This window comes from Pseudophryne corroboree, chromosome 2 (assembly GCF_028390025.1).
Source record: "Pseudophryne corroboree isolate aPseCor3 chromosome 2, aPseCor3.hap2, whole genome shotgun sequence".
NCBI lineage: Eukaryota > Metazoa > Chordata > Amphibia > Anura > Myobatrachidae > Pseudophryne > Pseudophryne corroboree.
The window spans coordinates 68,817,396-68,830,155 of NC_086445.1; the positions used below are offsets into that span (position 1 = coordinate 68,817,396).

At 43.5% G+C, this 12,760-nt stretch overlaps 2 protein-coding genes across 5 annotated transcripts in view; one reads left to right on the forward strand and one right to left on the reverse strand.

Annotated features, from left to right (window-relative positions):
• Nucleotides 1–12,760, forward strand: part of LOC134999232 (cyclic nucleotide-binding domain-containing protein 2-like) — a 713,550-nt gene that overhangs the window by 349,544 nt on the left and 351,246 nt on the right. For all 4 annotated transcript variants that reach the window (XM_063951415.1, XM_063951414.1, XM_063951412.1 and 1 more), the window contains one exon: nt 1,056–1,257. In XM_063951415.1, the coding sequence (XP_063807485.1) occupies nt 1,056–1,257 (202 nt within the window). The remainder of the gene's footprint in view (nt 1–1,055; nt 1,258–12,760) is intronic.
• Nucleotides 7,314–9,609, reverse strand: LOC134999216 (putative nuclease HARBI1). Its single transcript, XM_063951411.1, has 5 exons — nt 9,550–9,609; nt 9,204–9,223; nt 8,354–9,104; nt 7,897–8,269; nt 7,314–7,587 (listed from the first exon to the last, which is right to left on the reverse strand). Exons 2-5 carry the CDS (start codon nt 9,216–9,218, stop codon nt 7,584–7,586), a joined length of 1,143 nt encoding a protein of 380 aa, XP_063807481.1. The 5' UTR covers nt 9,219–9,223; nt 9,550–9,609; the 3' UTR covers nt 7,314–7,583.

Genomic DNA, 12,760 nt, shown 5'->3' on the forward strand with positions numbered 1-12,760 from the left:
AAACGCATACCGTGTGTGGTGCACACAGACCACATCATTATGTAACATCACTACGGCCAGATATGATCCTTACTGAGTCTGTGGCCTGGTAAGGAAAAACTGTAGCCGCTGATCATTTTGCAGAGTTTGGCTAGATGAATAACGTAGCTCAATCGTATACGCCCATGTACGAGGAACACAAACAATGTCTTAAATTGTCATGAATCAAAGAAGTAACAAATAATTCTCAGAAAAAGCATTCACATGATAATGGCATAATGCTGTGCAGGATATAAGCGTGCCTTATCAAGTATTCTGGCTGACATTATATGGAATATAATATCCATATCTGACGTAAGGGATTCAGTATGATATTCTGATGAATGGGATGTCGGCGGTTACAATACCGACATCGGCATCCCAGCCATCAGAATCCCGACAGCCCCCCAGTAAGTACCAGAACCCTCACCTGTCCCCTACCCTAACCCTCCCTTCCCCACTCCCTAAACCTAACCCTCCCTTCCCCACTCCCTAAACCTAACCCTCCCTTCCCCACTCCCTAACCCAAACCCTCCCTTCCCCACTCCCTAAACCTAACCCTCCCTTCCCCACTCCCTAAACCTAACCCTCCCTTCCCCACTCCCTAAACCTAACCCTCCCTTCCCCACTCCCTAACCCTAACGCTCCCTTCCACACTCCCTAAACCTAACCCTCCCCGCTTAGTGCATAACCCTCCTTCCCCGATACCAAATCATAACCTTACCACCCCTGCACCCTTACCCAACCCCCTTTTAGTGCCTATACCTAACCCGCCCCCCCCCCCCACCCTTTCACGTGTGGTGTCCCGCTGGAAGAACGTTCGGCATTCCAGGCATCAGTATTTTGACACCAGCATCCAAGCTCCGTCAGGATTTTGACACCATTCGGGATTCCAGTGTCGGTATTTTGACCACTGAAATCCCATCCGGAGGTATATTAACTGCATCCCGACATAAGATGTGCACTGAGTATATTTCCTATCTGCTTATTTAATGTTTTGCTTATTGAGTCTTTTTTCCGCTTTTGTGAATTTCCAGCTCTCCACTGAATGAACCCAAGCTTGACCCTCACTCCAAGGAGAAACGCGTTGTCGATAATGATGACGAAGGTGATGATGGTGATGATGAAGAGGAAACGCAGCTGGCAGTAAATATGAAATCATTTTTGCAGCCCAATCTGCCAGAAGTGGGTGATACCATGGAGCAGCCTGACAATGGCATACCACTCATGACAAAGAAGGTATGACACAGCTTACTGTACTTACAATGGAGAGATCAGGACAGCTACAGTAGATCAGCCGACATAACCTGTATATAAGGGACAATATGGGCCTGACTGAGGTGTATGCTATTGCAGCTGTGACTGAGTGTTTATGCAATTGCTGCTTCTTACTGAGATGTCCGCTGGCTGCGGCGCTTATCCGCCGCTATGCATATAATGGCCCAGGGCCGAATTCAGACCTGATCGCTGTTGTGCGATTCCACACAGTGGACAATTATTGAATGACTGCACGTGCGTATGGATCGCAATTGTCAGGCGCAAGCCCAAACAGCAACAGAATGGTGCGAAAATTTTGATCGCTAGGCATGCGCAAGGAGATTGACAGGAAGCGGGTGTTTGGGGGTGGTAACTGGCCGTTTTTTGGGAGTGTCACAAAAATCACAGGTGTTCCCAAGCGTTTTCAGGACGGGTGTGTGACGTCAGCTCCGGCCCCATCAGCCTGTTTGTATCGCACTATAGGAGTAAGTCCTGGGCTGCGCACAGACTGCACAGACTGGAAAAATCATTAGATGGTGAATGAGTTGCGAACGGACTTGCAGCTGACCGGCGTTTGCAAAGCTTTTCGCACAGCGTACGCAGACTTGCACGGGGCCGGTATTCACTCTGTCTGGGCGGCGGCTATCCGAATGCAGACCTCTGCGAATTCACAGAGGAGAGATCAGGTCTGAATTAGTCCCTTAATCTTGCAGCAAGTCAACTACCAGCAGTTAATGTAACAAGTGACCTGTCTTTGGCGAGATGCACTAGATAGATGGAGACCTTATTCAGGTGCCCTGTCTCAGTATGACCGTCACCTACTGTATGCACAGTGATTGTGTTTCTTTAACTGGTCCAGAAAAGTGACATGATATCTGTTGCAATAAGTGCAGCTTGGGTATATGGATTGGCGGGTATGGGTAAATTGGTGGCATGGCCTAATTTTTTACATTTTGCATTTACAGTAGATGGGTAGGGTGAAATATAAATGGAAATAGTTCCTAGAGACGCCACGAAGAGGCCTTCACATAGCCTGGTTCTGGTGCCAGCAGTGAGAGGGTGCAATGCTACCGGAGGGGGCATTCTGCACCACCTTGTTATAACCATTACTATGCCGTGAAGCACCAGGGTGCACGGTTGCAGCACTGTGGGGGGTCGTGGTTGTGCCCAGGATGCAACTATTCATCTTGTGGTAGCAATGGGTTTATATTAGGAAAGTGGCAATTATTCCAGTATAGATTACTACATACCCTTTTTAGCAGGTACAGTACCTTTTTTATGGTCTGTACTGATTTTTGGCTCTCCAAACTTCCATTAAAAGTATAGGAAAAGGGGCGTGGTCATTTATCTGTGGCCACACCCTCTTTCATAATTTGTACCGATTTTTATCTGTAAAATCAATGTTGGAGGGTATGTGATATCTTCTTTATATATTTACGTTTTTACAATCATTAGTAAGATGCCACCTTAATTGGAGTAGTTATAGTAACTTAAAAATTAGATTAGATTGTATCAAGACCCCTCCTGACAAAGGGGGGTAATTCAGAGTTGATTGTAGATGTGCTAACTTTAGCACATCTACGACCAGTTACTCTGGCATTATGGGGGGATGCCCAGCACAGGGCTAGTCCACCCCGCATGTCAGGCCCGACCCCCCCCCCCCCTGCCCTCCGCACAGGTACATAAGCATCGCACTTCGATACTTTTGTACCAGGTAAGTAGCTTCCTGCCAGCGCAGCTCCTGTGCGCTGGTTGGGAGCTACTGGCTGCGTCCTGGAATGCAGCAGCTGAATGTGATGTCACGCAGCCGCTGCGGCCCGCCCACCCAACGGTCCGGACATGCCTCCATTGTCCAGACCGCTCCCCACCAACAGCGCTCTAATGCCGTTGGCACGCCCCCTCCCGCCCCGCGACCACCTCTGCCTGTCAATCAGGCAGAGGCGATCGCAGCCCAGAGATGCTCATAGCATCTCACTGGGCTCCCGAGGTGTGCACGCGCAGTGCGGCCGTTGCACGTGCGCACTCCACAAAACGATTCAGACTGTGATCGCTGCCGCTGCAGCGATCTAGTCTGAATTAGCCCCGAAGTCCCACACAGAAGGCAATAACCAGTATACTAAGTAGGTCCTGCTCTGGTTTCCAGTATGCAAAACAGAACCCTATCTGATGACTGTATCTAGGGTCTAATTCATGTTTGTACACAATTGAAATTGCGATTCATTAATCTGCCGCCCAGCAGTAATAACAGACACCCACCGGAGCCACCACAGAATCAATCGCAGTTGCCTACAAAGTCGCAACCTATACAAAAATATTAGGAACATCAGGCCTAAGGGTTGCCCTCTGGCTACGTAGACTGGTCACAGCAGTAGTGACACAGACACAAAGGCCCTCATTCCGAGTTGATCGCTAAGTTTTTCGGTCGCACAACATATTCGCAAAGTTGCGTTAATGTAGTAAATTTGCGAACCTCCGCCCTCAACGTATTTTTGCAAATTCGCACGCAGTATTACACAAAGTGGGCGTACGCCAAATGACATCGCAGTAATGCGAAACTATCGCAGCATTGCGAAACCATCGCAATAACACATACTTAATCGTAAAAATACTAAGTTTGAGTAGATTTACACATTTTACCGTAAAAGTGCACACTTTTAAGGTAAAACGCACAAAAATGTTTTTTTTGGCTATTAAGTGAAATTACACCTTTCCTTTTAAAGTCCACAAGCCCTTTTCAATTACGAACCCAATTAGTGTAATGATTGATAATGTTCCTAAACAATTAAGTCTGAAAAAAAAAACAGATTAACACTTTGTTGCCATAATTGCCCATCAACATGTAAAAGTGTAAAATAGTTTTTTTTTTTTTTTTCACTTTTTTTTTTTTTTAAAAGGTGTTGTTTGTGAATGAAGGTTTTTACATGTTTCTTAACACAATAATCTCCTGTTTTTTTTTTGTAAAAATGTAACGTTAGATGTGTGTAATGTTTTTTGCAAACAAATTCTGCCTGCCAATCTGCTGATCCTTTTTTGCATTAATAAACACAACACCCGGTTAACTGTAATCAACTTTTTTATTTTTTTTTTGGTTAATAATTTGTTTTGTTTTTTAAACAAATAATAAAAATCAAGCAAATTTTTGCAATTGGTCAACACAATTCATGATTCCTTGCAGGTGTAGGCGCATGGTGTAAAGAATCCCGGATAAACTTGTTGGATCTCCAACTGCAACATCTGAAATTAAGATGCAACACAAACATTAATAACTTAATTACATTACTTATTATCCAAGCAAGGCGCAAAGCACACTTAAATGCTGGCATGTCCAAACTGCTGGACTCCAGCTGTTGTGAAACTACATATACCAGCATGCCTTTACACAGTTTTGTGGTCAGGGAATGGCAAAGCTGTGTCAGGGCATGCTGGGATGTGTAGTTTCTCAACAGTTGGAGTGCCGCAGTTTGGACAGGCCTGCTTTAATGGCAAAGTTACTACATCCTGGCTGTTTTATGGTACAATCATTAGCAGAACACACAAGCCTGCTCAGCCTTTTTATCAGATTTTAAAGTGTTCCAGACCATGTGTTAAATTTACTACTATGTGAGTTATATTTAAGATGGAACGTTGCCCATAGCAATCAAGCAAAAATATGATTATTATATTGTAGAAGTGGATCCCAATTTTTAAAGTATAATCTTATTGGTTGCTATGTCCGACATCCCATGTTAAAGATAACTACCATCTTCGTCAATGTTACACCATGTTGGCATTCATTCCCATTTGTTGTTTTATTTGTATTTTATTTTTAGGGGGTTGGTCCTGCATCATCACACTGCATATCCACATCTTCAGAAGGCCAACATATCATAGCATTCCCACACTCCCTGAAAGCTGCCCTTACTAAATAAGTGCAAACAGGTTTGACTAGAACAATTAGTAATTTTGAGAATGTAACTTTCACACAAAAAAACAGTGTGTCATTAGGCTGCATAACAAAGTGAAGCATGTGATTTGTAAGTTTAAATATTCAGACTACACAGGCCCAAGTGTAAAAGGCAAACAACATACTAAACTCCACTCAGGTATAACTGTTTACCAGAAAAACTAACACATATAAACCCTGTTCTCCTGGCAACCCTGGCTACCTAATGAGTGTCAACCTAGAGTGGACACACAAAACATTGCACACATACACACTGTACATATAATGACACTCACAAATATGTAAAGGCAACATGTACACCATGATGAAATTTTCAAATATTTGTCCAGGGTCCAAGAATTCAAACAGTACAACACTGCATGTTTTGACATTGTAAGTGTAAGTGGGTAATCATTTTTTTCATTATAAAACAAAACTTACTTTCCACGGCAACCTCAAGACTCCCGGACCGGTCTGCAGGGGCTTCCTCTGCCCATTCACTGGGTGGGGATGTTGGCTGGATGGGGGAAGGTGGCTGGATGGGGGAAGGAGGAGGGATTGGGGAAGGAGGAGGGATTGGGGAAGGAGGAGGGATTGGGGCAGGAGGCTGGATGGGGGAAGGAGGCTGGATTTGGTTGCCAATTTCAGAGGGGGGGTCTGATTGAGAGGGCGAGGGGGGCGGAGAGAAAGTTAAGGCAATAGAGGGTGTGGGGGGTTCAGATTGGGATGTAGAATTAGAAGGAGAAGGGGTATGGGAAGGAGGAGAAGGGGTCCCAGAAAGAGATGGAGAGGTGTGGTGAGAAGGGGAATGGAAAGTGGAGTGGGCCAGGGAAGCTGATGGGGCCTGGGAAGCTGAGGTGGACTGGGAAGATGAGGTGGACTGGGAAGCTGAGGGGGACTGGGAAGCTGAGGGGGACTGGGAAGCTGAGGGGGACTGTGAAGGGGAGGGGGAGTGAGAAGGGGAGGGGGAGTGAGAAGGGGAGGGGGAGTGAGAAGGGGAGGGGGAGTGTGAAGGTGAGGGGGAGTGGGAAGGGGAAGGGGGTGGTGAGTTTTGCCGTTGTTGTTGTCCTAGAATGATAATTGTGTACAAATTTTGTAAACATGAGAAATTACATAGTAATCAATTTCTTTTCTCAATGTTCTGTTCAATGTTAAATGCTTTTTTTTTTTGTAATAGCAAAGCAAACATGTTAAGATCCTCTTCATGTTGGCCACAGCAAACAAAATGAGTCCAAATTTTTACTTTGAAGCTCATTCCTTCATCTAGTCAATTGAGTCATAGTGATTGGTCTAGGCAACATCACCAGATTACTATTCCAGGAACCTTATTATATAGCCAGCACTGATCAAGTTTTTTGGTTCTTTTTCCTGCCTGCTTCTTATTTGTTTGAAACATGCACTTGTTTGGTGTTACTTTGCTACAGTCAGTACTGTTTTCCCTAACCACACACAGTGTCATAATTTCCAAAAAAGGACACAGCAGGTTGCAATTAGCCTACCATTTACTGTAAAATGATTGAAATTCCAAGGGGATTACAGCAGGAATTTCGTTTGCAATTGGCCAAAAGCATGTGCACTGCAGGGGTGGCAGATATAACATGTGCAGAGAGAGTTAGATTTTGTTGGTTTGTGTAATTATGGGCAGGGTAAATACATGCTGCTTTATTTTAACAATGCAAATTTATATGCAGATTTAACATACCACACCCAAAAATTACTCTCTCTGCACATGTTACATATGCTTCCCCTGCAGTGCACATTGTATTGAACAATTGAACCATAAATTCCGGAAGCCCTAAACTTGGTAAATCACCCATTAGCACAATTTTGACCCAAAACATTATGTAAGGTAATTTACTTCGTGTATGCAGAGCCCGAATTTGCTGGCGGATCTCCGCCAACAAATCTGGAGTCCTCCTACGGAGATCACTCCACCTCCTTTCTAGCTGGATGATTGTCCGCCTGCTGCGGACGCGAGTCCGCAGCAGGCGGCGGACCTCCGCGTAGGCCTCGCGCTTCACCCGATTGGGGATGAAGCGCCCAACGCGGCCTACGCGGCGGTCCATCACCGCAACCAGCACGCGGAGCTCCCGCCTGGTGAACGGTGCGGCACGCATCATGGCAATGGCGTTTTCCTTATTTGGGCATATATTTATAGTGTCTGTTAGCATGTGATTGGTCAAAAATCTATGTTGTCATTTCTAATAACTTTATTGATCTTTGCAATGCTGTGAAGAGCAGAGTGTTATTTGGCACGAGCGGAAATTCGCATTAGCAGAAGCGAAAATGTTTAGAACACAAATTTAAGAAAACAACACACAGAGACACAGACTTTAGATAAAATTACTATACATATCTGTGTACTCACCACAGTTCGTGTGATCATTCAGCTGGACAGTCACAAAGTGTGAAACATTGAGTATCATTTGTTTGTGTGTTTGGTTACATAATCAGGATTTGAGGATATAAAATAAATAAGGACACTATTTATTAACATTACAGTATTTAAATTTCTAAATAAACATTGTAAGCTTAACGTGTTTTTGGTTTTTGTTAAAAAAATCAATTACCCATTCCAACACAACAAAAGCCTTACCCAATCACTTTACAAGATCATACAAAATGCAATCATGGTTTAAAAAACATAAGCATACTGTGTTGTATTATTTCTGCAAATATAAAATATAAAAACACTATACCTGAAATATTCTGCAACAATTCTTGCCCTCACTTGGCTCCCCCTCCGTGTCACACTCCCCCCACCGAAGCGTGGACCAACCCCTGGCTCCTCATCAGGCAATTCCTCTGCCTGAGGAAGCTCTACACTACTCCTTACCGCGATATTATGTAGTATTGCGCACAGGACCACTATTTTACTTGCCATCTCCGGCGAATACATGATGTCGCCACCAGTGCGGTGGAGCACACGAAACCGCCCTTTAAGGACACCAATTGTGCGCTCCACCAGCTGCCTAGTGGCAGTAAGCGCGGAGTTAAATGCCATCTGTGGTCCTGGCCTGGGATTACGGTAAGGAGTCATGAGCCAGGGGGTGCAAGGATATCCACGGTCTCCTGTTGGTAGATAATCCAATATTTCAAAATAGTATATTTGTCAAGTTATTTTTGTTTGTTTCAAAAATTAAAGCAAAAACTCACCCAATAACCACATGTCTGCTCGTTGACTTGATCTTAATCTCTGCCATATCCCTGATTGTCTAATGACATATGCATCATGGGAACTTCCAGTAAACTTTGCATTCAGGGAAAGGATCTGGAGGGATGGCCCACAAACAACCATTACATTCAGAGAATGAAACAGTTTCCTGTTTCTAAAAATTTCTTCATTATGTCTTGGTGGCTGAATAGCAACATGTGTGCCATCCACAACCCCAATAACATGTGGGAAGCGACTACCACCTTCCGCAAATTGCCGCTTCACCACATCTAGGGCACCAACATCCAAAGGCATATCAATGAACTGCTTCACCCGCTTTAGGAAAGCCTGGCAGACACGCCGCAGGACCTTACTGAACTGGCCCTGCGACATGCCAACCAGGTCTCCCACAACATGCTGATATGAGGCTGTAGCCAAAAAATGTAACACTGCAAGGAATTGTGTCAATGGTGGTATTGCTGTAGGATACCGAATTTCAGACTCCAGATCACTCTCTATTATGGAGAGAGTGTCTAGGATTAGATGTGGTGGCAGCCGGTATCTACGCACCACCACATCATCTGGCATCCCAAAAAGTAGGACACGGGTTCGGAAAATTGGTGGCCTAGCACGCCTCCGTTGCCTTGGTTGATGAGGAGCCGGCTGTGGTTGTGGGGCTTGCGGTTGGGGTGGGAGTGCTGGCGTGGGTTGGGGAGGTAGGGCTTCTGCTGCAATATATATTGACATCACACACTTTAAAAAAAAAAAAAAAAACAAAGATGAAGAATACAAAACTAAAGTTTGTCAAATATACTACAATAAAATGCTTTGACAAATGTGGTGTCAACTTACTGCAGGAGCGTACATTTTTTCTGTGTTGAATTCATGTCCAAAATGTAAAACAATTTTGCAAATAAAAAATAAAGAACAAATTTAATTAAAAATACATATGTTATTTTTACAATTCCCAAAAAAAATTTTTGGGTACATTTCTCTGCATAAAAAACTTCACAAACACCAATAAAAAACCACAAACCAAAAAAAATAGGCATTTAGTAGCTAGACCAGGAAAGACAAACACTACTTTGCAGATCAATCCTGGTAAAAAAAATTTTGGTTTAGCCAAAAGGAAAAAAAACATAAGCTCAACAATTTTAAAAAACACAAACAGGCACCAACACAGGCCAAGGACACTTACCTGCACAAAAAGAAATGAAAACTTGGTGTTCCCTAGCACACCAATCGAAAGAAATATCAAAGGGTTATATGACCCAAAAACAAGCACCTACAAGAGAACACAAATGATAGTCACAAATAACATACAGACCATTAAAACAAACAGCCACCAATACAGGCCAAGGACACTTACCTGCTCAAAAAGAAATGAAAACTTGGTGTTCCCTAGCACACCAATCGAAAGAAATATCAAAGGGTTATATGACCCAAAAACAAGCACCTACAAGAGAACACAAATGATAGTCACAAATAACATACAGACCATTAAAACAAACAGCCACCAATACAGGCCAAGGACACTTACCTGCTCAAAAAGAAATGAAAACTTGGTGTTCCCTAGCACACCAATCGAAAGAAATATCAAAGGGTTATATGACCCAAAAACAAGCACCTACAAGAGAACACAAATGATAGTCACAAATAATAAGCACAGGTTTATTTTCACAAATGGACTTGCCAAATATATATGGGATTAAATAATTTAACAAAAAAACATTAATAAAACACTTTGACTTCCAAAAATTAACAATAACATTTCCACAATACTCACAAACGAAAAATTGCATAAAAAATGCAACACTGTCTATATTCCAAACGCAAACGAAAGGACAAAGGTATGCTTGACAATTACTCACTCTGCAAATTCCACTAGCACCTTCACGCACAAGCCAACAAACAAATGAAACTCCAAACTACCTACACTCACAGCGTGCAAACTCGGCCCTTAAATAAGCAGTGCAATCATTCACCAGATTAATAGTGTACACCTGTGTGAATTAACGATTCGCACGTAGGTATATAAGCGCACACACCTCGGCATACACACATCACAAACATGGCTTCTCGTGAGCAAATCGCAGCAGAGCTAGACCGCATTGCAGAGCAGCAGATGGCATTGCAGAAACAACGCTTAGAGTGGCAAAGGCGCTTGTTAGAATCCGCCTCTGCGGATGTTGAGGCAGGACCTAGTACTCTGCAAATTTCTGCTTCTGAACCTCAACAATTGAGTGGGGATACCCTGCCACACACACATAGTGAGCAAACTGAGGGAGAATTGACTTTAGCCACACAAACACAGCAGACAGAAGCTGCTAGTGAGGAGGAAGATGGAGATGACCAACCAGAAGAAACCTCACAGGCTACCTCCAGACGGAAAAAAAGACAGCCTGCATTCACTAAGAGGGAGTTGCGTGTCTTGGTCACGCAGGCCATGGCCAAAATACATAGAGGGCCAAAAAACATGGGTGCTGCTTCAAAAGAACGCATCTGGAGAGACATCACAAAATCTGTGAATGAAGTTGGCTCTGTCGTCAGAACATCACAGGAAGTGAGACGACGGTAAGTGCATCTTGACAATCCATTTTCTGTGCTAAGTTGATCAAAAAATATAGTTACATATCATGTTCTGTCTAGCAAACACAAGCAGAACATGTGTGCTATATATTTTCTACAACCAATAATAATACTCAACTTTGTCCCTCTTTCACAATACATATGTAGGTGGGCCGACTTCAAATCCCGCCTGAAGGCAAAGAGGGCTGCGGAGTGGAATGCCTCAAGGGCTACAGGGGGTGGACCACCTGTCGCTGTGGAGTATACTGACTTGGAGGAGATGGCGATGGACTGTGTCAGTTATGAGGAGGGCCAAGGGGTGTCTCATATGGACACGGACCTGCCTGAGATTCTGACGGGACATGACTTGGAAGGTAAGTTTACACATTTATTTGTCTGTAATTTGAACTGTATTTAGAATCTTTAACTAATTTATACTCCAACTTTTTCCCCACACATTCTTCTATTTGCTTGGCACAAAACACAGCACAGGGTGGTGAACAGTTTGAGTCACAGGCCGGTTATGTGGTTGAGGCTGAGGTGGAGGGACCTAGTGGGTCTGGCAGTGTGGGCCAACAAAACCCACCTATGCAGGTTCCTACTGGCCCCCCCACCCAACCCTCTGCTATCCCGGAGATCCTGCTTGAAATTGCTAGGTATGGTGAGAGCCTAAACACATTTCAAGACGGGGTCATCCGGGAGGTAAGCCAGATAGCTGTCCAGCTCACTGAGATCCGAACCTGTGTTGAGCAAGGTGTTGCTCAACTCTGCCAAGGTCTGGCAGAGATCAGGCAGGCCCAAGAACAACTGGCCTCCTCAAACCAAAGCCTTGCAAATAACATCTTGCAAGGGCTCCAGGCCATCGCTGTCTCCCTTGCCCACAGTGGCAGAGAGCCAACCACATCGGCTCCCTCCCCTGCCCCTGCCCAGGAAGAACAGGCCACTGGGCAGGCCCAACGAAGGTCACTCCGCAGACCAAGCAAAGAAGATCAGCCTCAGGCGGGGAGAAAAAGAAGAAAGTGATGTCTCTCCAGATGGGCAGCACCCATGTTTTTGTAGTTGCCTCTATGTTATTTTGGAGTTGGCTTGTGTGGCCAGAATGGATCACTCCCTCTTAGTGAAATGTCTTTTTTATGTTTGGAGGAATTGTAGCCTGTGAGTTTCTTTGAACAAACAACAGAGCCATCTTCCTCTCACTAGTGTGCTGTGTATTGTTGTGTTTGTGTGGTGGATACTAATTCTTTTTCATTTGGTATCAAATTTGTGTGTGGCAGGGTGTGTAATATGTTTAATTTATGCATTTAAAAGATACTTTTGTCAGAAGCAGAAATTTGCAGAGTACTGAGTTCTGCTATATAATTATTGTCAGTGCCATCTGCTTGGTGCTTGGTCTATCTCTGCCTGTGAGACTCATGTGGAGCCATGTTTAAATGTTGTGTAATATTATTACCGTAATAAAAAAAAATTAATACAAATGTGTGCAATTTCTTGAAGGTAATGCATTAGCAAAATCTTAGTTACCAAAAGATTAGGTCAACATATAGACACTTGATGACCAATCTGCTAATTCTCCTTAAAATTATAAATATTTTTTAAAAAAAGGTATGCTTTGCACCACACTTTAATGTCCATATTAATAAAACAGACACGACAACTTGATTAAATATCTTTGGTCAACATGACATCATTGAAAACATTGACAGATATTATAAACATATATTATTGTGACTTTTCAAACTAAATCATAGTGTATGCTGCATTATGTGGGTGTTGGTTAATTGATAAGAATGTAGCAGAATTCTCTAACTTTATCTAAAAATGTAACTTGTTTGTATTTAGTA